At 42.6% G+C, this 27,620-nt stretch overlaps 1 protein-coding gene across 5 annotated transcripts in view; it reads right to left on the bottom strand.

Moving 5' to 3' along the window:
• MGAM (maltase-glucoamylase) overlaps window positions 1-27,620 on the bottom strand; it is a 94,611-nt gene that overhangs the window by 19,213 nt on the left and 47,778 nt on the right. For 2 of the 5 annotated variants that reach the window (XM_030308603.1, XM_030308600.1), the window contains exons 19-38: window positions 26,966-27,050; window positions 26,168-26,224; window positions 25,539-25,663; window positions 22,100-22,206; window positions 21,728-21,777; window positions 20,320-20,487; window positions 17,203-17,355; window positions 16,664-16,864; window positions 14,522-14,676; window positions 13,373-13,541; window positions 13,018-13,114; window positions 11,296-11,408; window positions 10,191-10,316; window positions 9,118-9,246; window positions 8,748-8,858; window positions 8,371-8,433; window positions 2,798-2,932; window positions 2,278-2,365; window positions 1,075-1,213; window positions 102-235 (exon numbers count right to left, since the gene is read on the bottom strand). In XM_030308603.1, coding sequence (XP_030164463.1) covers window positions 102-235; window positions 1,075-1,213; window positions 2,278-2,365; window positions 2,798-2,932; window positions 8,371-8,433; window positions 8,748-8,858; window positions 9,118-9,246; window positions 10,191-10,316; window positions 11,296-11,408; window positions 13,018-13,114; window positions 13,373-13,541; window positions 14,522-14,676; window positions 16,664-16,864; window positions 17,203-17,355; window positions 20,320-20,487; window positions 21,728-21,777; window positions 22,100-22,206; window positions 25,539-25,663; window positions 26,168-26,224; window positions 26,966-27,050 — 2,405 coding nt within the window. Of the gene's footprint in view, window positions 1-101; window positions 236-1,074; window positions 1,214-2,277; window positions 2,366-2,797; window positions 2,933-8,370; window positions 8,434-8,747; window positions 8,859-9,117; window positions 9,247-10,190; window positions 10,317-11,295; window positions 11,409-13,017; window positions 13,115-13,372; window positions 13,542-14,521; window positions 14,677-16,663; window positions 16,865-17,202; window positions 17,356-20,319; window positions 20,488-21,727; window positions 21,778-22,099; window positions 22,207-22,443; window positions 22,533-25,538; window positions 25,664-26,167; window positions 26,225-26,965; window positions 27,051-27,620 lie in introns of all 5 variants that reach the window. The other 3 variants (XM_030308601.1, XM_030308604.1, XM_030308602.1) reach the window with 3 other exon arrangements.

Here is a 27,620-nt window from a genome sequence, read left to right as displayed (position 1 = left end):
GTACTCGTGATCTGCCTTTTTCTCCCCACTCAAGAATCCTTTACCAAGATTCCTAACCCCCTTTCCCACCAGCAGAAGCCCCTTGGGATAAGCCCACACACCAATGATAGACTTCTTCAGCTGGTCCCAGGCAGCTGTGTTGTCTCCCAGCCAGTGACCTCCCCAGCGGCCAGAAGAGGGGAATGTGGAGCGGGTGATGACAATCCCTCTCTGTCCCGTCACTTCCTGCACAGCTCTGGATGGAGGGGAGCAAGGAGGTGATATAGGGGAGATTAGGGGAGGAAAGGCCACAGAGCTTCTCCTCCCGGGGTTTCTGAGCGTGAGGCATGGTGACAAAATGTCTCCTGCATTACTGGAAGAAATACAGAAATCTGAGCCATAATGGCATCCTCACTGACTGACCCTAGATGATAGAGAGAATAATAAGTTGTGCCTTTACATAGTGTTTTACAAAGAACTTTATAGTAAACTTACTGGATCACCTAAAAATAACAAGTAACCTTAAAAATAACAAGTAGTAACAAATAACTACGTATTTACTAAGTACTAAGGTTTGATATTTGGGGAGGAAGAAGGCGAATTCCTTTAGAAGGCTTCTTTAGAATAATTCTTCTTATTCATTGACTGAGCTCACAAAATGGGATAGTGCTAGTTCAGTAGACCATCAGTTGGCTCTCCAACAAGAAATAGAAATGAACAAACAAACCCAACAGAGATGAGTCACTTATGAAATAAAGGAAAGAGATAGCCAGTCCTCTGTGTTCCCTTCACCTCTTGTAATTAATCACGGCATCAGCTGCTCTGTGTGATCATTGCCTGGGTCTCCATATGTGCCTCCTGCACGAGGACTATCGAGTCTCCCACCGGCAGAACCATGTCTTGCTTAAACCTGTCCTTCTAACAATGCCTGGCTCCATGCTCGTGTTCACTTAATAAATAAGAATTGTGACCCAGTCATAATTAAAATCTTCTTGACCCTTGAGAGGGTGCATGAAAGGAAAAGCAGAGCAACTCTATCAGCCCCTGGCTGGCCCTGCGGGTCGTGTGGACCAGAGAAGGGAGAGGGCCACTCACTCGTAGGTGGGTCTGGTCTGGGCCCATCCGTACAGGCTGTGCACGTCATAGTGTCGCACCCGTGAGCCGTCTGGCAGGATCTGCTGACTCTCCATGCACAGGGTCTTGCTGCTAAGGCCCAGGGCCCTGGACTCCAAATCTGAGGAGAAAGAGCTAGTGATATAAATGTCATGCTCAATCCTCTTTACCCCTGACCTCCCTTTAAGGGATTGGACACTGGAGCTTAAGACTAATCTGACCCCTACATGGGTCCCTCTCCTCCTTCCTCCCCAGGGGCAGGGGAATGTGCACGGTTCTGAGCTGCAATGGAGCCCACGGGTGTTTTCACAGGAGCAAATTTCTCCAGGAGCAAGCAGGGGCAACGGGGAGAAGACAAAGTTGCCAAACACCTGACCACGTGACAGGATGTAGTCTAAGCTTTTTTCTTGTAAATGATTTCAGGTAATTCTTATCGTAACTCTATAAAAAGAGAGATATCACTATCTCCCTTTACAATTCAAAGAGCTGAGATTTGGAAACATCGAGTAATCTGTTGAAGGTCATACAATTCATAGTGAATCTAATTTCTGGAGCCAAGATATGAACACAAGTGTTAGCGCCAAAGTCCAAAGACTCCACGATAAGGGGAAGCTGCTACTTTCCCCCCACTGGTGGCACAACAAACTCCCATGGAGGGATTCACACAAGTCTGAAGAATTAAGAAACTTAGTTCTAGAATCCTTTGGGGACATTACCACTGTTAAGTTTTTTTCGAACAAATTTGAGAAATTCAGCCAATAGGGTCAGTAACTTGTACACACACTCAACTGGGTAAACTGCTTGATGTGTGCTAATCTTTGGCCCCCTAAAAACCACAGCACCATGGGCGCCTGGGTGGCTCAGTTGGTTAAGTGTCCGACTTCGGCTCAGGTCACAATCTCGCAGTCCGTGAGTTCAAGACCTGTGCTGGGCTCTGTGTTGACAGCTCAGAGCCTGGAGCCTGCTTTGGATTCTGTGTTTCCCTCTCTGTCTGCCCCTCCCCCCGCTTGCACTCTGTCTCTCTCTCTCTCTCAAAAATAAATAAATATTAAAAAAAAAACAAAAAACACAACACCAGTTAAGGTGTGCCCTGAACAGTCAGGATAAACCCTGGCTGCCGGGCCCTTGCAGAGGTCATTCCTTGCAGCCCAGACTCTGCCAACAGAGGAGGCCGAGGGCTCTTACGTGGCATATAGGGAGGGTGGTTCAGAGTGGCATCCCTGCAGCCTGGGGGCACTGCTCCATTCACAAAACTCGCCGGCTCATTCATATCCTAGAAATGTCAAACACAGATATATCTTACTTTTTAAAATCATCACATCCCGTCAACTCAGAGACAAGGAAGCAGTGAACAAATCATTAACCTTCCAGCAATCCTGTAGATACCAGCCCAGGGAGACTCATCAAATCCAGTTGAGAATTGACTAGAATGATCAATTAAGCTCTCCAGAATAACTGGCTAGAAGATTTAAAAAAAAAAAAAAAAAAAATCCTCCCTCAGGGTATGAGGCAAGGCTCAATTCCAAGAAATTCCTTAGTAATCACCTTGGTGTTTTACTGGAGGAGCTGCAATCAGGTATGTCCAAGGTCTTTCTTGGATGATTATTATCCCTCTTAATTAAAGGTCATGATCACATAAGATTAGACACACAAAGACAGAAACTCACCTGTCCACATGGGCACAGACATAAACCCACACACTTACAATCCATATGCCATCAAACTTCAAGCTCTTCTCTGGATCCCGTGGATTGGTATATAGTTCTCGCATCTCCCTCTTCCACCATGTGGCAGTTGAATTACGGAAAAAGTCTGGGAAGGCCACGTAAGCTCGGTATTGCTGTAGACGTTAAACATAGTGTGTTTGTCCATCAAAATGGTATTAGATAGCCTAAAGGCACTTCCTGAGAGCATAACTCATATACATCCCTGTACCACATGGTGACAGATAATCCAAACAGAGCCTAAATAACCTTCTCGGCTTATTTGAAATATAATGAGTGCACAGAAGAGACATTAGCATAAGTTAGACACCTTCTTAGCATTTGGAAAGCATCCATGGACTGTCTTCCTCTTTGTATCAACATGAATGGTAGCAGTCACTGTCTCACGTGTTAGATGGTTAACTTTCAACTTCTGTCCTGCCATTGCCTAAGCACGCCTGGCCATAGGATCACTTGTCGCAGGAAACACAGAGAGTAAGCTGAGGGTTGCTGGAGGGGAGGTGGTTGGGGGGATGGACTAAACGGGTGATGGGTATTAAGAAGGGCACTTGTTGGATGAGCACTGGGTGTTATATGTAAGTAAGGAATCACTAAATTCTACTCCTGAAACCAATACTACATATATGATAACTAACCTGAATTTAAATAGATAGATAGATAGATGGATAGATAGATAGATAGATAGACAGACAGACAGACAGACAGACAAAACAGGATCCAGGGAGAGACTACAGCTTGAAACAGTCAACAGGCTGGAAAGAAACATCCAGGTGCTCTCCTGTCTCATTCTCACTGGAAAAAGGAGATGAGGGAAAAGATCTCTAACTAGTGGGTAACTGTTTACTACAGTTGCAGAATCACTTGAGAATTACAGTGTCAAGTAATTTAGGAGGAGCTAAAGGGGAAGTTTAACACTGCCACCCCTTCTCTTTGTCTTCCTCAAATAATAAAAGCTTCCTTTTTGTCTTTTTTTAAAATTATTTTTATGTCTTTTTTTATTTATTTCTGAGAGGGAAAGAGAGAGACAGAGAGACAGAGAGACAGAGACAGAGTGCGAGCAGGGGAGGGGGACAGAGAGAGGGAGACACAGAATCCGAAGAAGGCTCCGAGCTGTCAGCACAGAGCCCAATGTGGGGCTCAACCCACAAACGCTGAGATCACGACCTAAGGTGAAGTCAGATGCTTAACCAACTGAGCCACCCAGGCGCCCCTAAAATCTGTCTTTATTTTAACCTGGAGAGTGGATCGAAAGCTTAACTATATTGTAAGGTTTTTGAGAGCATCTCAAAACTCATTTTATTTTTATACTCATCTGGCTGGTCTTTGCACCCTCCACAGTGCTTAGCTTAGAACCTGACATAAAATAAATGCTTGGTGCATAATTGTGAATTCACACCACTGAGCAGCAGCAAATATTCATAAATTTCTATACAGCCCATGTTGCTTGTGATGGAAGTGTATGGTCTTTTGTATGTCCCAGTAAATAGGTTACTCTGTGCTTCTCAGTGCATTTTAAGAGTTAAAGAGCTAAGAAATGCTGGTGGCAGAGGGGGTAGGTCCTGAGGGGGGACCACAGAAAGAGGACTTAGTTTAGGAAACCTCCAGTTCTCGCACACAACAGACAAAAGGCAAGTAGGAGCCCCTATCTCTAGATAAAAGGCAAAAAAGGAACACAAAGCAGATAACAGAAATGGAACAGAATGCAGGGGTCCAGCTCACAAAGTAGTAAGAGGTAATGAACCACATCACTGAGAATGCTTTGAAAGGGAGGCACCCCAGAGATGCCTTCTTGTTAGAAAATAGAGGTAGAAATGTGGAACCAGAAGAAGAGAACTTTTCACCAGAAACAGAGGTCCAGCTCAGGCGGGGTTAGAAACATGGAGTAGGGGTGGGGGATAGAGGACTAGGGTAAACAGAGTCAATACCCACCATGCCAGAGTCATAACTGAATCCCATATGGGATCCAAGGGAGAAATTTGACCAACTCAAATTCATTAACTTCACTAAAAGGTGCTCTGATGATTCTGACCCATGAAATAAATGTTTTGCCATTCCCCAAAGCTGTGGCTCTGTCTCCCTCCTTCTTACTTCCACCCTCACCTTCCTTGGTCTCAACTCGGGATGCACTCACCTGTACGCCTGGCCATAGGATCTCTTTTCGAGCCCACTGTGTGTCTGCTACCAAAATGCAATTCTAAGGCCTAATCCTAGCCTTACTGAATTAAATCTAAGCGTCAGACTCAGAAATCTGCTTTCCACAGGCTTCCTGCTATTTGCATGTTTGTTTGTTTTATACTACCCTCAGCAGAGCCTGACCTGCATATCAGGAGCTTCGCCCCCATTGGCCTCATGAAATGGGTTTCATTAATATAAATACTCATAATTATTCTATCTACTGAGAATCTCTTATGTGCTATCAAATACATATCATGGCCCCCTAATGGAGTGCTTCTTATGAGAGACACAACTGGCATTTGGGGCAGGAGACTTCTCGGTGGAACATCCCCCGTCATCAGAGCTACGAGCATCCCTAGTCACGTCCCACTAAATAAATGCAATTTGGTGCTCCCCTTGTAATAATCCAAACTGCCCCACAGATTTCCAAATGCTCGTGATGGCTGATGAAATGTGGAGCTTGTATGGTGATAGGCAAACTCTTCATTGCTGAAGCGGGCCCTTTCCTAGTATAACGATTTAAAAGTCATGGTACTGGTATAAAAACAGATACGTAGACCAATGACACAGAATAGAAAGCCCAGAAAGAAGTCTATACATATACCATCCGTTAATCTTTGACAAGCATGCTAAGAACACACAATGGGAAAAAATAGTCTCTTCAATAAACAGTGTTAGGAAAACTGGATGTCCACATGGAAATGAATGAAACAAAACCTTTATCTTACACTACTCACAAAAAATTTTCAACCTGTTTTAAAGACTTACATAGGGGCGCCTGAGTGGCTCAGTCTGTTAAGTGTCCGGCTTTGGCTCAGGTCATGATCTCGCAGTTTATGAGTTTGAGCCCTGTGTCAGGCTCTGTGCTGAGCCTGCTTCAGATTCTGTGTCTCCCTCTCTCTCTGCCTCTCCCCTGCTTGCTCTCTCTCTCTCTCTCAAAAATAAATAAAACCTTAAAAAAGTTTTTTTAAAGACTTAAATATAAGACCTGAAACCATAAAACTTCCAGAAGAAAACAGGGGAAAGCTCCTTGACGTTGGTCTCGGCAATGATGTGGGGAGATGGGGTCTGACACCACGTGCATCAGCAACAAAAACAAAAATAAAAAACAGGTGGGACTATATAGAACTGAAAAACTTCTGCACAGCAGAGGAAACAGTCAACAAAAGGAAAAGTCAACCCAGGGAATAAGAGAAAATATTTGCAAACCATATATCTGATAAGAAATTAACTTCCAAAATATATAAGGAATTTACACAACTCAATAGCAAAACATAAAGCAAAACAAATAAACAGATTATGGGGCACCTGGGTGGCTCAGTCAGTTGAGCATCTGACTTTGGCTCAGGTCACAATCTCGTGGTTGGTTCATGAGTTTGAGCCTCGCATTGGGCTCTGTGCTGACAACTCAGAGCCTGGAGCCTGCTTCAGATTCTGTGTCTCCCTCTCTCTCTGCCCTTCCCCTCCTCATGCTCCATCTCTTGATCTCTCAAAAATGAATAAAAATGCTTAAAAAATTAAAAAAAACAAATACACAGATTAAAAATTAGATAGAAGACCTGAATAGGTATATTTCTAAAGAAATCATACAAATGGCCAACAGGTACACGGAAAGGTACACAACATCAGTAATCATCAGGGAAATGCAAATCAAAACCACAATGAGATATCATCTTATACCTGTTAAGATAGCTCTTACCAAAAAGACAAGAGATAACAATTGTTGGCAAGGACATGGGAACCATTGCATACTGTTGGTGGGAATATAAATTTGCATGGCCATTATGGAAAATAATATGGAAGTTCCTCAAGAACTTAAAAATAGAATTACCATGTGATCTAGCAATCCCACTTCTGGATATGTATCCTGAATAAAATGAAATCAGTATCTTAAAGAGATATATATGTACTGTCATGTTCATTGCAGCATTATTCACAACAGCCAAGATGTGGAAATAACCTAAGCATCCATCAATTGATGAATTTATAAAGAAGATGTGGTGTGCATATGTATGCATTCACATATATATACATATATATATATATATATATGATGAAATATTATTTAGCCATGAGAAAGAAGGAAATCCTGCCATTTGCAACAGCATATATGAACTTAGAGGATATTATGCTAAACGAAAAAGTTACACAGAGAGAAACAAATACTATATGATCTCACTTATATGTGGAATCTAAAAAAAAAAAAAAAGTTGAATTCATAGAAATAGACAGTAGCATGGTGGTTACCGGGGGGAATGGGTGGGGGAAATGAGCAGATACTGGTCAAAGGGTATAAACTTTCATTGTTAAGATGAATAAGTTCTGGGGATCTAATGTATAGCCTGGTGACTATAGTTAAAAACACTGTATTATACACTTAAAGATTGCTGTGACTGTAGATCTTAAGTATTCTCACCCCACATAGATAAATGATAAATATGTGAGGTGATGGACGTGTTAATTAACCAGACTGTGATAATCATTTCATGATATATATGTATTAAGTCACCACACTGTACACTTTAAATAAATATACAATTTTGTCAGTTATACTTCAGTTGTGCTAGGGGAAAAATACTAAAAAAAAAAAGAATGAATGAATGAATGAATGAATTAAAAACAAATGAATGAATGAATGAATGAATGAATGTCTGCCAAGGAGACCCTGACCCTCTCTGGCCTGGCAGATTCCTGTGTCCATGTGGTCTGCCTGGACCAATAAACTTCAAGTGGCTTCCTCTGAGAAGCAACAGAGAGAAGAGGAAGCTAGGTCCTCTGCCTTGAATCCCTATCTAAGAGCGATTACAAGTAAGCACTTGTACCCTGGAGAGAGCAAGTTTTAATGCAAGGCTGGGAACTGGAAGGTAAGAGCACAATTGAGAAACCCAAAGAAGGATAAGGGATGTATAAGAGCGAAGATGGAGAAGCTTGTCCATGGAAAACAAATTTACAGAGAAAAAGATCCCATTGCTAAAGACAGGGTTTGGAGACTATGTTTAAAAGGGATACTCAAAAACAAGAACAACAACAAATATACTATTTCTAGGCAAACAGTATTTCTTGGAGGTGGAAATTTCATGGGCTTTTGGAATCTGACAGCCTTGGATTTGAAGTCATCACTCAGTCACCTAAAACCATGGACCAGTAATTTACGCTCATTGAATCCTAGTTATGCTGAGGATGATAATACCTACATCCCAACGGGGAGTAAAATATTACAGGTAAAGTGACCGGCACACAGATGGGCACACAGGACAAAATCCCTCAGTGTATTCCTGGCCACACCCCCACCCATGGCATGGGGATGTCCGCTATCCCGGGTACAGCTGCACCCTCCTGGCAGTCATGACTTCACCCACATCCACAAAGGGCCCTTTACCTCCACTTGACTCTCCCAGTCTAGAGACCCGTTTACAATGACATTAGGGAAATCAGGCCACACCTGTGGAGAGAAAACTGTTCAAAAGCAATGCACTAAATAATTTATGTTATATAGTATTTCCTGAGAAATAATATACCATAGGTCCTAGGGATGGTAATACTTTGATTTTGTTCTAGAGAAAAGTAGATCCCATAATGCACATACACATGTACATTCTCTAAAAATGTCAATTGTGTTGACAAATATTGACTGAGAAAATGAGACCTTCTGATCTCAGGACCCAAACGGAAAAGGCCCAGAAACAACATGCACAAACACACCAACAGTTACCCAACCCCAGGCTGGGGATTAGCGGATCACCACTCTGGTCATACCTTTCCCCAGACAATGCCGCCACCATTTGGAGCTTTGATGAAGACATCATCCTCCACGCCCCGGGTGAATGCAGGATAGGGCTGTGTCTCGTTCCCAGAAATGGCTGGGTCCTGAAATCGAAGCTCAGATCAGGTGAGAAGACCAAGGCCAGAGAACATCTCAGGACAGAAAAAAGGAGAACTCTTCAAACAGAAGGGCACAAACTTCCTCCTGAACTGTAGGGCTTCTGTGCATTCTGGGAAATACACCTTCTCACTGAACCTCAACTTCTCTGCTCATAACATGGAGGGAAACACATATGAAGCTTCCCCCCTCACTAAGCCCATTCGCTGTCCTCAACGAACTTCACCCATTCACAGAGGGACCAACCAGAATAAGGATGACCCGCATCCCGTCGGCCTTCATGCGAGTGATCAGAGCTGGAAATCCTGCAAACTTGGGGCTGAGGGTGAAGTCCAGCTGCCGCTCCATGTAGTCGATGTCTGAGTACTGAACGTCCTGGGGGAACACACAAGGACAGTGAGAGGTTCCCTGTTATAAAGGCCAGGTTCCAGGTGAGAACACGCCTCTACTAACTGATGGTGGATTTCAGATGGTTTTTTTTTACTTTTTCTAATCCCAGGTATTAGGTATTATGTTCTGGGAAATTTTCAAATTTTCAGTTGTAAAATAGAAAAAAAAAAAAGACGATAATGCATATCTATCAAGGCTACTATGAGGATCAATGAAAAGGGCAGATGAGAAAGTGCCTTGTGAATGGCTGGTATGAATGATTGTGGTTACCTGCCCCAGGAGGCTGACCCTGGGATCAGTGGTTCACTTCCAGAGAAAATAATATAATGTAACCTACCCAGTACTAATACAACTGGATGGATGGCAAATCTACCTTTAAAAAAAAAAATCCCCTGTAATTGCTTTAGAATATCCAATCCTGGGGGTTACCAGACAAGCTTTCTTAAAAATGAAATATTGCATGCTATACTTATCATTAATAGCAACAATTGTAAACAACAAGAAAACAGAAGAAAATTAAAAATGTAAGAAGTTCATGGGATCAATTTCTCTGATTATTGGACCCCTCTTGTCCTCAAGTGAAGGACAGAATTTGCTTCCATATGTATTTCATCAGGAAACCAGATCCCTATCTACAAGCTTAGCTCAAAGCTGAGGGAAGACTGTGCTGTACCAGCAGAGTGTTGGAACTGAGGTTATATCTACACATGTGGTGGTATGGCTGAATTTGGGCCATTTTATTGTTTTAAGCAAAACTGCTGTTTGAGTAACCTTTCATTTTTATGATACCAATGATGTTTTTGACTAAATGTTTTAAAATTGTGTAGTTATAGAACCCCTGCCCCCCAAGTCAAGCTAATCCCCATACAGAGACAGCTAGTGTTGGCCATAAGATCCCAGAGCCAGTACACCACATATGGAGAACGTACATAAGGAATCTGGGCAGCCACCATCTCATCATACAAGCTGGCAATCTCAGAGTCATTCTGGTATCCATAGCGACACAGCTGAAATCCCAAGGCCCAGTAAGGAACCATCACTGGCCGACCGATCAACTAGAAAATAGACAGAAAACTTCATCCTTCAAAAGGAGAATCTGGATTGACATTGTCAACAAATTAATAAGAACATCTTTCCAGTGTCCCAAGCTAGATAAGCAGCAAATTCAAATACGGAGAGAAACTAAGAGGATGAAAAGCCACAGGGACACCTTGGAGAAAGCTTTCTGCTGGATCTTACCTTCTTCCCTAAGAGGTTTGGAAAATCTGATTTTACTCTGAATTCTAGAGGCATTGTAGCTCACTGGTTAAAAACTCAGCATCTAGAGGCAAAATGCCTGGCTTACCATCCAGGCTCCAATCCCTGCTGGCTAGGTGGCCCTATGCAGAAGGCAAAAACCTCTTGTTCATCACTTCCTGCACCTGTAAATTGGGGATAATACTGGTATTTGCTTCATGGTGCTCCCGTGAGGACTGGATGAGTTAATATATGTAAAATGATCCATGACACGCAGTACGTTATATGCATGCTCGTTGCTGCTGCCAAAGTAACTGTCCTGGCCCCTATGACCACCATTATTATAAGCACCATCACTGTTACCACATCACCATCACCATTACTGTACCACCACATCCACCACGTCCATCACTACCACCACTACCTCTAACACATCACCGTTAACGTACCATTACCACCGCCACCACCACCATTACTGTTACTGCCACCCCCACTCCCACCGCCATCACTGTTACCACCCCCCCACCACCACCGCCATCACTGTTACCGCCACCCCACCCCCACCACCAACACCACCAGTAGCACCACTAGTACTTCTGCTACTCTGCAATGCTTTGAGAGGCTGCAAATTTAATAGTTCTTGGGATGTCTTTTGTCTCCTCATTTTATAGTCTATATCTATCTTCCAGAAAGACCAACAATTCCAGTTATCATCTGAGAGCTATACTAATAAAGGTAGATTTGGGAACTCAGAAGATACTACGTGAATACTTGATTATCAATTTAATTCCCTCCTACCTCAGTATACTGCTGAGTGACAAGCTCGGGAGTTGGCCCCAAGAACACATAAAAGTCCAGAATTCCCCCTATGGTGCGGTACGTCAAGGCAGGCAGGGGCTGGAATGTCACATCTGAAGATATAGGAAAATATCAATCAAGCTGGAAACTTCCAAGGGGAGGAATTACCCCTGAAATTCTTACCTTTTCCTTCTCCCAATGCCTCTTTATTAGAGAATATGAAGAAAAAGTATTTTTACTATGCCTACATACTAGGCACTTTAAAGAAGTGAAAGTCTACAGGGTGCTACCCCTGGATTTTTTTTTGCCATTGGGTTTATTATTATTTTATAATATGTTTTGTCATTCTGCTCTTTTCAAATTATTACTCTTACTTTAGAATAGTTTAAGACTTACGAGAATTTGCAAAAATAGTACTAGAGTCCTTTGTACAGTTCACCCAATTTCCCCCAATGACAACATCTTATGTAGCCATTGTACATTGTCGAAACCAGGAGTTGACATCCATATAAAACTCTGAAGTCAGGAACAGACCTTACTCTGATTCCACCAGTTTTTACATGCATACTTTCCCCTCCACCTCCTGATTTCCCACCCTCTTTCCAAGAGACCATACAAATTTTCTTCACACTCCCATACCCCCAGGGTGAGCACTCTTACCCAGAGCTTCTCCACTAATTCAAAATAAAAAGATGGTTCCCACTGGCTGACCTACAGGATTTTTGGGACTTCCTTGGTCTTGCTATCCCTTCTTACATTTTTGCCAAATAAGAGTTAACTCTTGTTACCACATGTTACTGAACTGAAACAAACAGAAAGCCTAGATAGAAAATAAAAACAAAAAACAAAAACACTGTCCCCAGGGTAATAATTTTGACTTTAGGGAGCAGCTAGGTCAAACACATTCTGGTTTTTTTTTTTAATGTTTATTTATTTTTGAAAGAGAGAGAGAGAGCAGGGGAGGGGCAGAGAGAGAGCAGGAGACACAGAATCTGAACCAGGCTCTAGGCTCTGAACTGTCAGCACAGAACCCAATGTGGGGCTTCAGCCCATTAACTGTGAGATCATGACGTGAGCCAAAGTCAGATGCTTAACCGACTAAGCCAGCCAGGCACCCCTCAGGCAAACACATTCTAACATTACTCAAGAATGACTGGTTCACTATCAACAATACCCAAATTATGGAAAGGACCCAAATGTCCATCAACTGAAGAATGTATAAAGAAGATGTGGTATTTATACACAATGAAATATTACTCAGCTATCAAAAAGAATGAAAACTTGCCATTTGCAATGATGTGGATGGAACCAGAATATATTATACTAAGTGAAAAAAGTCAATCAGAGAAAGACAAATATCACATGATTTCACTCATATGTGGAATTTAAGAAACAAAACAGATGACTATAGGGAAAAGGAAGGAAAAATAAGATAAAAACAGAGAGGGAGGCAAACCATGAGAGACTCTTAAATACAGAGAACAAACTAAGGGTTGCTGGAGGGGTGTTAGGTGAAGGGGTGGGCTAAATGGGTGATGGGCATTAAGGAGGGCACCTGTTGGGATGAGCACTGGGTAATATACGTAAGTGATGAATCACTAAATTCTACTCCTGAAACCAATACTATATGTTAACTAACTTGGATTTAGATAAAATTAAAAAAAAAAAAAAAGAAGAATGACTGGTTCACAGAAATAAGAGGAGATGTTGGTGTCATCTTACCCATGGCGTTGCTGTTTAGCAGGAGCACCCCATGGGCACTGCCATCCTGCTCCAGTGCCATGTAGTAGGGGTGGACGCCATAGGAATTCTTCTTGTACTGGGAGAGTTGTGGGGGAGAAGCGGTAAGAGGTTAAAAGACATCATGGCTGAGAAAGAAACTCAACAAAAAATGACTGCTAAGGTCCATGCAGTGAACTAAATACATAAGAACAAAGGAGCCTGACAACAAATTGGCCCTCTGTCCAAATGCAGAATGTGACCATCTAAGGTTAGCCAGGGAAGAAGATGAAGCATGAAGTGCACACAGTATGAGCAGAGAGAGGCAGACACAGATCCCCTAGTGCTTTCTCCTTACCCCCGGGGGTTGGTCTCGGGAGAACATCCCCCACGTGTGCCAGTTCAAGTCTCTCCGAAAGGCTGTGTGCTCGGTTTCCCCAAAGCCATAGACATATTGGGAGGGAAGGCGAATGGAGATGCGGATGAACATGTCATTGAAGGTAAAGCCAAGGAGCTGAGAGTCCCAACTGCAACACAAAAGGGTGTATTTGGAAAATAAATGGGTTATCCTATTGGCTTCAAACAGTCAACACCCTGTTTGCCAGGACAACAGAACTCTTGGTCCCCTCTCCCCCCAAGAGCCCTGTTAATCTTCCACACAAACGCAAAGTCTATTTCATTAAAATGATCTCAGATGCACTTGCTACCAGCCCTGGAGCCAGCCTTCATTCTCCTATTTTCCTCTCCCACTGCCTTCCTTCAGTTCTGTCCCCAGGATGCCACATCCCATCACATGTCACCACCTCCGTTGCTACCACTCTACCCCAGCCCGGGGTCCTATTCCTTCTCTTCTACGGTCCACTTGCTACATAACATCTGGAGCGATCCGACCACAATATGCTCCAGCCACAATGGACATCTCCTCCCTTAATATGGCGAGCTTGCTCCTGCTTCACGGCCGTGTGCACCTATTTTTCCATCTGTCTGAAGTGTTCTTCCCCTTCCCCCAGATCCACATGGGTGGATCCTTCTCATCTGAGTCCTATTTCAAATGTCACCTTCTCTGAGAGCCCTCCTCTGACCACAGTATCAAAAGCAGTCAACCCCCCATAACTCCTGATTACCCTGTTCTTTTTCCTACATAGCAGTTGTCACTATCTAAACTTCCTTATGTATATTTTAACTTAAATTATCTTTGTTATTTACCATGAATCTTTGGCATGAGAAGAGAGACCTCATCTTCTATAACCACCTAATATAGAGATAATAGATACTAACCACCCCATAAACATTGGTTGAATGAATCCCTAATACATGTAAGTGCCTCAGTAATTATTGCCAGGGAAGTAAAGATTTCTCATAAGAACAGACCCAAAAGGAATAACATATTCATAAATCTGGAAATGGATGACGTGATGCTTTGAGCCAGGGTATCTCCAAGGACAATGGACCTGGCAGTGCATGTATAGGTAACCATCAATTCCAAATCCGACTAGGAGCTACTTACATTACCGAGCCTGTACTCTTCCGGCGAATTTCAATCCCAAACGGATTCTTCTTGATGAGGACATCATATAGCTGACCCTCTGTGGTGCTGGATGGAACCCTGGGTATGTTGAGAGGCACCGGGACTTCATACCGATTGTTGTTAGGATCATAAATCTAGGGTGAGTGGGGAAAAAAAATTAGGAAAATATAGTACTCTAGAAAACCATATCCTTAGCAGAAACTTGGTATCTTTGACACAGAGTCTGAATGCTAATATTTCTTTGTCTCTGGAAGCTCATGATACCAGGGATTTAGTTACAATATCAAAGAACAATAGACTTCACATTCTGATCTGAGTCTGTCATATCTCATTTTTAAGGCCCCTATCACAGTAACACATTCCCTTTGACATTGGTGATATCTTGGAAAAATCAGTCTAGAAATCAGTTTGGTATGTATGAATATATTATTTATTACTTTGCATGTGGGTGTACGTGAATATCTGAAAGCTACTGTGATTGAAAAAAAATCCATCAAAAACACTATTTGATTAAAATAATCATAAGTGTTCTTGCTAAAAATGGGGTCTAGACTGATTCACTGAATACCTACTCTACTCCTGCCTGATGCTGTACTGGAGACCAGACACACTAAATCAAATAAGACACGACTGTTGTTTTTAAGAAATTCACATGCTCCTGGGAGGTAAAAGAAGTACCCGCGATACCCGGGTGATGATGTGTGCTAATGTGGAGCGATGTAGGAGTGTTGTGAGATTACAGAGAAGAAAATACCTAACACAGTTACTGGAAGACTGAGAAGGTTTCACGAGAAAAATGCAGGCTGAGTGTTAAAAACTTGGCAGCTATTATTAACCAAACACAGCAAGGAGATAAAGTCATTTCTGGTAGAGAAATAAATGCAAAGGCACAGAGTATTGAAGCAGGGTCAAAAAGAGACAAATCCTGGGTCCCCTGGGTGGCTTAATTGGTTAAGCATCCGACTCTTGGTTTTGGCTCGGGTCATGATCTCACAGTTTGTGGGTTCGAGCCCCACGTCAGGCTCTCCAGCCAGCAGCGTGAAGCCTGCTTGGGATTCTCTCTCTTTCCCCCTCTCTCTCTGAGCCTCCCCTGCTCCCACTGTCTCTGTCTCTCTCAAGATAAACTTAAAAAAAAAAAAAGTCAAATCCTGGAGAGAGAGCTATGGTATGATCAGGAGGTAGAGTAAGAAAGGGTTAATGCAGGAAATGCAAGCAAGTTCATTTTCTTCAAACTCATTAGGTGCCTACCACAGGCCAGTGCTTTGGTGAGGACAGAAAGATAATAGAGCGTTTTCCGTGTATTAGAAGTTGTAAGGGGACTCAGAGTCCAGGTTGATAGCAGGTGGTGAAGAACGTTTCGGGCAACGCCTGATGTCTTTCATTTACTTTCTCAATAAACATCTGAGTACTAACTACATACAAGCTCTATGTCAGATTTTAGAAACACAGAGATGAACAGAGAAATTCCTGTCTTTGAGAAACTGACGATTCAGTAGAGAAAGACATAAGAACAGCCTATCACTAATCCTTAGTTGTGATTAAATCATAGGAAAAAAAGATCACTACACTTGTGTGGCTATTCCATAGACACCCTGAATTCAGCATCCCAAACTGAACTCATCTCTTATTTTGCCCAAGCCCAAGCCTTTCCCATTTTCCCATCCAGTTAATAGCACCACCATCCATATAGAGACACATGCCGGAAACGTGGTAATCATTCTTGATGCCTCCCTCTCCCTCATCACGTACTTGAAGGCATCACCCGATCCTGTGATCCTACCTTTTCAGTCCTCCCAGATGCCCGCCATTCTTCTCCTTTCCTATTCCTGCTCTACACTTGGTCTCCCACGTGGATGACCTAACTGGCAGCCTCCTTTTTCACTCTTGTTCTCCCAACCACTTTCCTTACAGCAGACACCGCGATCTCTTCAAAATAGAACAGAGAGCACTGTTCCGTCAATGGTTTCTCGGTGCTCTAGGATAATGATCTAGTATATTGGGGCAGGGTTAGCTTAGAAGGGCACACTTACTTTAGTGCTCTGCAGCCTCCACTAGCAAAAGTAATGGAACTGCCAACCTCACAGGCAGTACTTGATACATAGACGCACTGTGAACACACACCTTAAACTGCACCATGTCGTTCTTATGGTAGGTCACTTGCACACGGAGGGAGGTCACGGGTACCGAGGGCAGAGCGGAGGCATATAAAGAAGACTTTAATGAGACGGTAGCAGTGGCACCACGTGAGTCGTACTGAATGTCGCCGACAGAGTACAGGTCATTGACAAAATAACAAAATGGGACCTCAGGAGAACTAGGTGCCTGAAAAGGAAAGCTAACGTCAGCTCAGTATGTGTTCCTAGAGTGATCAAATATAAGGGGGCTAGAAAAGGCAATCTGCAGGGAGACAAAGCCAGATACTCTTTGGTAGTGACCTACATTTAAATTCCTGGTCTCCTTGCAAAGTAGTTATAAAAAAAAGAAAGGTCCTACTCCTGTCCCTACCTATTCTTTACAGTCAGATAAAAACTTGGGTTCTTTTGGAAATCTTTCCTTTCTATGGGTTTTAAGTAGTGACATGGGGATTGGCGCTACGCTCATGAAGCTGGAGATGAAGTGCCGTGGATTTTGGCGTGTGTCAGCGTCATCAGCAGGGTTACCTCCCAGGCACAGCCACGGGCAGTACAGTTTTCTGCAGAAGCACCACTCTCATCGGGATAACAGTCTATTTTTTCTGCATCCCTTATCTTCAGGCCCCACTCCACTGTGTATGCTTCTCCCAGGACAAGATCAATTTCCGTGATAAGGGCGACCTGCAGGGATGGGTAAGTGACAAGGAAATTAATGCTCAGGACAAAACCCTCGCAAGATCCGAAACCTCTCTTAGGAGAGGAGATAGAAACCAGACCGGACTCTCAACATCCAAGTAACACAGCACTGTAGCTGCTATAAAGAGGGCTATATGGAGGGAGGGGGGAAGAGAGCAAAGGTACCAACTCTATCCGAATCTTGTACATCATGTTCAGAAGGGAATTAGGGAGAATAAAATCTTCTGTGATCACCCATTTTCTTTCCTTCCCTGACTCCCCTTCCTCATTCTTACTTGGTCAAGAAGTATTTCCCTACAAGCATTTCCCCTTGAAGCATAACACACACAAGCTCACAGGGTCATACTAAATCGAGCTTATATTTTTGCCCTCCATTTTTCAGACCAGTGTCCCGCCTTGGTCTGGAGTGGTGGCAAGAACACAGGAGTAAGAACATGTGGCTTGGGTTCTCATCTCGATTCTGCTGTGGAAACTTAGCCAAATTATTCTAATTCGTTGGGCCTCAGTTTCATCAAAGGCAAAACTGGGGAGTTGGCAACATCATTACAGTTCCTTCTGTTTCTAACATCCCAACCTTTTCATTTCTCCAAGAGCAAATCCTCAAAGCCTAAAACCTGCTTCTTTGAGTCCCACTAATTCAAATATTTAACTTTTCTACATATTTTTTATCTCTTCTTTAATTAGCAATTTCCATAGTGAAGGCTCTCATTTGCCCAGAGCTATAAAATCACATTTTAAGGATAATCACCCTTCTTCCAGGCTCTTCTCAGACTAAATTCACCTTAAACTTCCCTGTTCTACAAATCCCATTCTCCAGAGCCTTGATTCAAGGATCCATATGACACACTTTGAGAATCAGATCCTTCTCACTTTGATGCCTAAGACCCTCCCAAATCTAACCACACACTATTTGTCCAAGCTGATCTCTTCCCTATTCTAGTCATACAATACTCACAGACTAAATAACGTAAGGCTATTCTCAATCCTTAGATTGGCTTATTCTGACATCTCAACTTTGAATATGTTATCTAGGCAAATACTCTTTCTAGGAAAATGGTGCCCTTTTGTGGAATGCACGGCTAATTGCTTGCTTTATATAAAAGTTCCTTTCTTACTCACTATTTCAGTTTGGAATATTAAAGTTCCTGATTAAGGAACTTAAGTTCCTAATTAAGTTCCTTTTAATCCATGTAACATAGCTGTGGCCATTCATAGGTAAGTCCAAGTCCACTGGGAGTTGCTGGCCCAGAGTTTCCTTCTGGATTTAAGGGCCTGCTCCTTCCCTCCACCTTTTCTTTCCTGCCTCTTCTTTTATTCTGCTACTGGCCAATCAACCCTGACAGCCTTGAGCCACTGAACCAACGCCAGCAGCTGACCACTTTCTAGACTTGTTATTGTGTGAGGAAGAAAATTCCAATTTGTTTAAAGTCCCATTTAGCTCAGTTGCCTATCACTTGTAGGTGAACGAATCTCTACCTGATACATCATCGTTCAAAGTCCAGCTCAAACCCTGACTTCCCCAATGGCTTTGCTCAGCTACTCCATTAGGCTTTGACATTGAAATTAGGTATACTGTAACTGAACATTTCCTTTGTGTTGCTTTGGACTGCCTGTCCCCTGCCCAGTAGTTTCATGTGTACAAATTGTGTCTCCCCACCACCCAAATTCAAGCAATAAGAATTCCTTTGCTCTTGCATTAATTAACTTATTTAACAAATATTTACTGAGTTTGTTTTCATATATGCACTCTTCAAATGGTTTGCCCGGTGCCGTCCACATAACTAACCATATGATACAGTTGTCCTTTGAACAATATGGGTTTGAACTGCACGTGTCCACTTACATGTGCACTGTTTTCAATAAATACAGTACAGAACTGTAAGTGTATTTTCTCTCCTGAATGATTCTCTTAATAACATTTTTTCTCTAGCTTGCTGTATTGTAAAAATACAGTTTATAATTCATATGACACACAATATGTGTTAATTGATAACTTATATTATCTGTAAGGCTTCTGGTCAATAGTAGGCTATCAGTAAGGATTTGGGGAGTCAAATGTTATTCACAGATTTTTGACAGTGTGGGAGGGTCAGTGTCTCCCCATGATGTTCAAGGGTCAACTGTACTTTATTTCTAACTTCATAATGTAGGCATCCTCAATATATGTTGTAAGGCAAAATGGCCAACATCATCGATACAACATTAAAGGAGAATACCAGATTTACGCATTTACTCCAAATTTGGAAGATCTCTCACAAACATGCTGACCCAGCAGCCCCCAGTCCCAGATCACCTACAGGGCCTGGAGTGAAGGAGGATGGGGAAGGATTCCTCATAGCATGAGATACCAGAGGAACTGATTACAATCTGCTCAAAAGCATCAGGTCTCATTATAACTGATGAAAAGTGGTGGGGTTTTTTTTATTATTATTATTTAATATTCTCTAACCAAATAAGCAGCATTAGCTAGGCTTATCAGATTCTTTCACTTGAAATATTTCTTTAAAATGTATGTGTTGGAGAAAGTTTTTATATCTGAACATAGTAAAAAAAAAATGCACTTCAAATTTTTAATTAATGGGAATCTCACCTCCCACTTTGCCTTTCTTGCTTCAGCCACCAGTGGCCAGACCAACATTCCCTCTAACCCTGTCCCCCACACTCCTCACTTTGCTTTTCTGTCCCAGTCAGAGAGAACAGAAGACTGAGGGGCAAATATAAGAATAGGGATGGAAAGGCCATTTTATCTGATTCCAGTACCTCAGTACCTCCCTGATCTATTCTAGCTCAGGTCTACTGCCTCCTTTTTTTTTCTCTCCTAACCCTCTTCTTCCCCACTCCAGACCTCAGAATGTGCCCTGGTCCTTCAGGACCCAGGCGACCTTGGCAAGAAGGACCACCATAAGCTATAAATTCTTGATAAACTATCTCAACAAAATGAATTTTTACCTGTAGGTTAGAATCATAAGTGACATTAGGAGAAATCTGACTTGGGACACCATTGTGTTTCACTATAACATTGTTAGGCTCCTGGATCCCAAGAATTTTAATCTCTTTAAATACTAAATTATTGGGGTCTTTGTAGGTTGACTGCAAAATCTTCACATCCAAGCGGTTCTGCAAAACAATTAAGCACAAAGATCCACTGATAGATTGTCAAGGCACTCGAATATCCTGTTCTAGACCAAATACCCAAAACTGCTTTGAATACCTCTTAGCTGTCTCTACTCACATGTGCTTGAGGAGTACAAACTTATTTTAATACTTCCCTGAGTAAAAAGAGAGAGAGAGAAACACACATATGCACAGAGAATTTTTTTTTAATTTTTTAAAAACTTATTCATTTTTGAGAGACAGAGAGAGAGAGGGGGTTCCAGGCTCCAAGTTGTCAGCACAGAACCTAATGCGGAGTCTGAACTCAAGAACTGCGAGATCATGACCTGAGCAGAAGTCAAATGCTTAACCCACTGAGTCACCCACGTGCCCTGAGAAATTTTTTTAAACTGTATTTTAAAAGGCTGATGGCTTTGATTTATCCATATGATTGCTCTTTTTACTAACATGGATAATTCAACGTTGGGAGTTAAGGCATAAGTTGAAATGCACTCATCTAAGCACTGGTTGATGTATGGTATTGTTGAATCATTATATCGTACACCTAAAATTAATACAACACTGTATGTGAACTAACTGGAATTAAAATAAAACTTAAGGTGTGCCTGGGTGGCTCAGTTGGTTAAGTATCCAACTTTGGCTCAAGTCATGATCTCACAGTTCATGGGTTCAAGCCCTACATCAGGCTCTGTGCTGCTATCTTGGAGCCTGGACCATGCTTCAGGTTCTGTGTCTCCCTCTCTCTCTGCCCCTCCCACACTCATGCTCTGTCTCTGTCTCTCTCTCTGTCTCTCTATCTCTCTCTCAAAAATAAATAAACATTAAAAATATTTAAAGAATAATAAAATAAAAACTTAAAAAATAGGGGCACCTGGATGGCTCAGTCGTTTAAGTGTCTGACTCTTGATTTTGGCTCAGGTCATAACCTCACGGTTTGTGAGTTTGAGCCCCACATCGGATTCTCTGCTGTCAGAGTAGAGGTCGCTTCAGATCATGTCTCTCTCTCTCTGTCTGCCCCTCCCCTGCTTGTGCCCTTTCTCTCTCATAAATAAATAAACATTAAAAAAAAAAACCTTAAAAAATAATTTAAAAAATAAATTTATTTTCAAAAAAAAAAGGAAACGTGCTCTACAGTCATAAAGGCATATGAAGCTACAAATACAATTACACACATACACAAACATACATGAGCTAACGGTCAGACAAAGCTCACACCTAAGATTCATAAAAATACGCTACTTACTTGGGTGACAGAAAACTCACATAAGAGATAGATTTTACTGGCCACAGTATCTGCAAGTGAGACAAAGATGAGTCAACCTCTGGCCTGCCCACCCAGAAGAACAGATTTCACCCTCGTTGTACTGAAAGCTACATCCTGAGAATGGCAAGATTATAAACAGTCTCCAAGGCCAGGCCACTGTTTTCCCTTTTCCTTCCTACCTTAGCCTTGAAAAGATTCCCTTCCAAGTGCTTCTAAGGCATATGCCCCAAGTGAATCTGTTTCCTAAGCTTGAGCCACAAGAGTTGTTAGTATACTGGAGCCAGAAAAATGTGCTAAGAAGCATGGCCAGAGTCAGGCACATAAGAAGAATATAGTCTCACTCTGACTCACCGGCATGGGTATGTTTCATATCATTGATATTTGTACAGAAGCGTTTTTTGGGGAAGAGATCTACAGTGAATGGCAGGAACAGTCTTGAAAACATCTCTTTCAGATGCCTGTTGACAATAAAATGAGAGCCTGTATATACTGCTTGTCTGATGGAAGCATTCTAAAAGGTAGAAATGTGTTTTCCTTCCATCTGCGGTCCGCCTACCACTAGCTGTGAACAGTGCAACTGAAACCAAAATCCTCCTCTTGAGTGATTAACACTGCTGTGCCTGGTGAGATTTCTCCCACGGCTGAATGGCCAGAGGATGTAACTCACAGATGCAGGTTGTCCTAACAGTACCTACCTTTAGTTTCCCCATCATCCCAGAAAAGTTCGCCTTTGGCTTCTTTGTTCTCATCTAGGGCGATGATGAGACCAAGAGGGTTCCGTCGACTGTGGGAAACAAGGTTTAGGTGGGAGATAAAGACTAAAGACTCAGAGAACTTGGCCAAAAGAGATGGGAATGTTTCCGTGAGATTTCACATGGGAAAGGTTACTAGCAGCAGATGGCTTGGCTTTTCTTCAGGCACAAAAGCAAAATCAACGGGCGCATCTTTCTCTAGAATCAATAACGTCACAGGAGACAGAAATACTGCCAACATTAGCAATACACATCTATGTAGGAGGCCAGAACTTAAGTGCCCAAATCCCTGCAATAGCTACTATAAAAGTTGCTGGTGCAACTATTCCTCAGAAAACAGACTATTAGAAGAGAAAGAGATCTCAGACAATAATTGGTTCAGCCTAATGTTAGAGATGATTCGTGCAGGGGAAGTATTAATTATGGTTGGGGGGATATATTTGTTTTCCCTGCCTAAGAACCGTTTTGACTCAGAAAGCAACAAAATACAATAAAGTTTAATGGCAACTTTCCTAATTTGATTATTCATTTTTATTTCATTTTGAGAGCAAAATCAAACCCTATAGTTCTCTGCTTCACAATTTAGAGTATGAAGCACAAAACATGACTCAGAAAGGTGGTGAAGTAGGTGGGCATAGAGAAGGAGGGGGAAAGGGCCATTTCATGTGGAATCCCTCCTTATTTCACGACTCTCCTGGACTACCTCCCCGTTTCCTGATACCATTGGCCCATCACTGACTTCACGTTTTCTCTTCTTTCACATGTCAGCCCTCCACTGTGCCCTGAGCAAGTCAGGTTCTGTTATCAACCAAATCACCTGCTTTCACTCAACACACATGTATGAAGTAGCTTTCATTTGTTAGCAAGTCCAAGAGACACAAAGATAAATAGATCACAACTCTATTGATGGATGACCTTAAATATTATAAGGAAGATTAAACATATTCGCTAAATAATCCAGGCAGAAAGTAAAGAGAGACACAAAAGTTGGAAGACTTCTAGGAGTGGTGGATTAGATAATCTGAAGGACACCAGACACCCTAAAAGACCCACCCAACACTTGGTCTTTGAAGGGAGCTTAAGATGACCTCAGGTGAAGAAGTCCTGACTCACAACTGAAGAAATGGGCAAATCCCCTCTGGAGGGACTTTTTTTGGATCCTTAAGATCACTACATTTGAAACACAAAAAAAATTACTGAACACACAAGGTGATAAGCCAGCATGAAAGAAAGTTGGCAAAAGCAATGAAAAATAATTTGGATTCTCCAAAGGATTTTAGACAATAGAATTTCCAAATACAAGGTATAAAGTAACCATGATCGAAATGCTTAAAATATTAAGAAGAATGTGGCGCCTGGGTGGCTCAGTCGGTTAAGTGTCCGACTTCAGCTCACATCATACTGTCTCACAGATTGTGAGCCCCACGTCGGGCTCTGTGCTGACAGCTCAGAGCTTGGAGCCTGCTTCAGATTCTGTGTCTCCCTCTCTCTCTCTGCCCCTCTTCCACTCAAGCTCTGTCTCTCTTTCTCTGTCAAAAATAAATAAACATTAAAAAAAATTAAGGAAAGAAAAAAAGTCAGCTAAAGAGCAAAAAATAATTAGAAGTATACAAAAGAGTATTTAAAAAGTTTGGAGTGGCAGCACTCCCTCTGCTGGAAGAATTGAGGAAGATATCTTGCAGATGAAATCTTTGGAGAGTCGTTAAGAAGGCACGGGGAAAGGATGTCGGAGAGGGTAATAAGTGCAGAAGCCCAAACACAGTTGGATAGATGGGTATGTCTGAGGACCAGAAGGTTTGGGGCGTGGCTGGTCCATAGGCGTGTATTCCGATGCATCAGGAGGCACAGTAGTTAACTTGGAACCAGATTGTGATTGGCCTTGAACACCCCTACTCATGAAAGAGTCTAGATTTCATGCAGGGGAGCAACAAGTCAAAAATCTTCATCTTGGAAAGATAATTTTAGTATCAGCATGCAGAATAGCCTGAAGCTGAACAGCTAGAGAAAAGGAAACCATTTAGTATTAGATGTAGAAGTATCATTTCAAAAAAAAAAAAGCCTGCAATTTGAAAAATTAAGGTAGTAAGGAAAGTTCAAAGGAAAAGAAAGATTTCTAACTTCCAAAGAACACCCAGTCTGTTAAAAATAAATAAGCTAATACTTTTAGAGACAGATAGAACTGTGTACCTCTTTAGTACAGATGGAGTCTATAATTTCAGAATCACAGAGTTGTAAAGGAGAAAACAGGGGTATGAGAGTGATTTGAATTGAATAAGTAATTTTTGGACCTTGTTTTGCATCATAAGAAAGAAATGGCTCATGGGAGGAAAGGAATGGGGAATTGAGATTATAGGGGAATAAAACGTGGACTCGCTGTCCCTAGAAATGAGGATGAATGAGTCAAGAGCACAGCACGATGGATGGGTGATCTGGCCAACCAGGTAGGGTGATCAACAGACCGACATTGCTAGAATGAGAGGCTTCCCAAGACATGAAACTTTCAGGGCTAGAATTGAAGTGGTCCTGGGAAAACCAGGAAGGATGACCACCCCAGCAGTCAGTGTGTTTTGAGGAGAAATGCAGCGGTTTAAGAAAGAACAGGGATTGGGGCGCTTGGGTGGCTCAATCGTTTAAGTCTCTGACTTTGGGTCAGGTCATGATCTCAAGGTTCATGAGATCGAGCCCCGCATTGGGCTCTGTGCTGACAGCTCAGAGCCTGGAGCCTGCTTCAGATTCTGTGTCTCCCTCTCTCTCTGCGCTTCCCCCACTCACATTCTCTCTCTCTCTCTCTCTCTCAAAAATAAATAAACATTAAAAAAAGTTAAAGAACAGGGATTAAATTCTTTCAACATCCATCTTGTAAACCACAACTTCTTGTAAATCACAGTGTCTGATGACCACACCCCCCACCCCCATCCCCTTCCTCCCCACGCGCCACATAAAGCTTCAGCATCTTCTGCCTGGGCAACAGATGGGAACGGCAATGACCAACTTTATCGGCAGCACCCCCCTTAGAGGAAACTCCCGCCGCATTGTACCTGACCACAGTGGTGGTGGCGGGCTGTTGTGTGGGGAATACATGGCCTCCGCGAAGGTGGAGTCCGATTTTGTCTCCAGGAAGTTCCATCTCCACTCTTTGCTTCCTCCATCTCGTTCGGGCCCCCTGAGGCAAGCACACAAATCAAGCACCTGTTAGGACAGCACATCCATGCCCCCCCTCTTCTCCAGGCGCCAAGTTATCTACAGCTCCCTCTTTCTCCACCCAGCTGAGTTACTGTCTAGTCAGGCAATCGAACGAGAGGAAGGAAAAACAATTAAGAGCAACAGGTTTTGCCATCACTTAGGAATTTGGGGGAGCATTTACACCAGTTCACATACAGCAGATGAACTGACCGTTTTAGACAAGTCAGCTGACTCCTGACCAGGCTGAAATTCCCTATTGGACCCTCTGCCATTTGCCCTTATCTTACTGTTGAATAAAGTATATAAAAGTGGGTTTTTTTCCGGATCTCATCATGACTGACGTTAAGTGACTTACGCTATGAAATTACAGAAAACATGGCAAAAACACTCCTAGGTGCATGGATAGATGTTCCTGTCTCCAGGGAGGGACCCTGTCTATGCAGCTGTGGTCATGAGGAGTTTAAGAAAAGTCAAAGCTACTTACAGTCTCGTAATCATACCAGATGGCATCGGGCATATAAGCCATCACTTTCTCGGCACCCTGAAATTAAAACAAACTGTTGTTCTTCATGGCCCAGTCTCTGAAGGGTATAAGGTGGATTTCTCAGCATTCCCAAGGGAGCTTCTGAACCATATACTGAGAGAGCAAAAACAGCCTTTCTTTTCTCTGTTATCAAACCGTGCCTTTCTTCTAATAGGAATAATAGGAGCAATAACTTGGAAACCCAAAGAAAAATCCCAGTGGAATCCCATCAGGAATAATAATAATATTGAAATACACGTTGTGGCAAAAATTCCAGCTTTACATTAACTCATGAAATCCTCCCAACGGTCCCCAGTGGCGGGTACTCTCATGATCTCACCTTTCCAGCCGAGGAACCATCCCAGAACACAAGGTGCTAAGAGGAAGAGGCAGAGATCACACCCCAATTCCATTCAACCTTAGAGAGGGTGTTGGGCCCCTGCTCCATTCTGCCCCTACCTCAAGGAGCTGTGAGAATGTAATGATGAACAGGACCGTCCCTAAACACAGAGTCCCAGTAGATGCTTCTACCCTGGTTGGACTCTTGGTCAAGAAAAAAGACTCATAGAAAAAAATATGTAAGTAACAGATCCCCAATTTCCCCAAACCTCAGCACACTGTCTTCAGGGCCGACTCAGCCATGGAGGCTGGAAATGGGCTTGGGATAAAAAGAAGATAAATTGTTCCAGGAAGAGAAGAGTTTGGAGGGCAGCAGGAACAGAAGCGGAGGCCATCTGTGTGCCTCTGTGGGTCACTTGCCTCTTCCAGAACTGGAGTGATAAGGAGGCCAGGTCCCCATAAAAACTGTTGGTGTACATCCCACGTGTTGCTGTCCCTGTAGAACCTGGAGATCAGAGATACGTTCACAGAGATCTGGGTCAATGCTTCCTGACAACTCTCCCCACAACTGTCCAAAACATGCAGGCTGCCTGCCTGCGGTAACCCCCTAAATTATTCTGGGACATGTACTTGACCCCTGCCTCCACCACTGTGGCAGACAGACCCACGTCCCCCAATCCGTGAACCCTCCTTTTCTTCCCCCTAGTTGGACACAGGTGTTTATTCCAGGACATATGCTAGGCAGGGTCCAGACTGAAGTCTATTTGCCATATGCCCCTTTAAGTACAATAAAAGTGAAGCAATACATCTTAAAGCTTCAGCTGACCATCAAGAAAGAACTGGATGCAATCACAACAAATAGCAAATAATAAAATCCTACTCAATTCTCTTGTAGGGGAGCTGCCTTATTTTAACAGGGAATTCCAGGAGACGGTAAAAACTGATTCAAAATAATGAATGTATAATAATAGGAATAATAATCATAATAGAAGATACGTGCCTGAGGGTCTAGAACATCAGACACTCAATTTTGACAAGGAAAGACTGTTCCGTGCCCTTTTGTAGAGTTAAGTTG

The sequence above is a fragment of the Lynx canadensis genome, chromosome A2 (genome assembly GCF_007474595.2).
Source record: "Lynx canadensis isolate LIC74 chromosome A2, mLynCan4.pri.v2, whole genome shotgun sequence".
Lineage (NCBI taxonomy): Eukaryota > Metazoa > Chordata > Mammalia > Carnivora > Felidae > Lynx > Lynx canadensis.
This window is presented reverse-complemented; position numbering and strand designations above follow the sequence as displayed.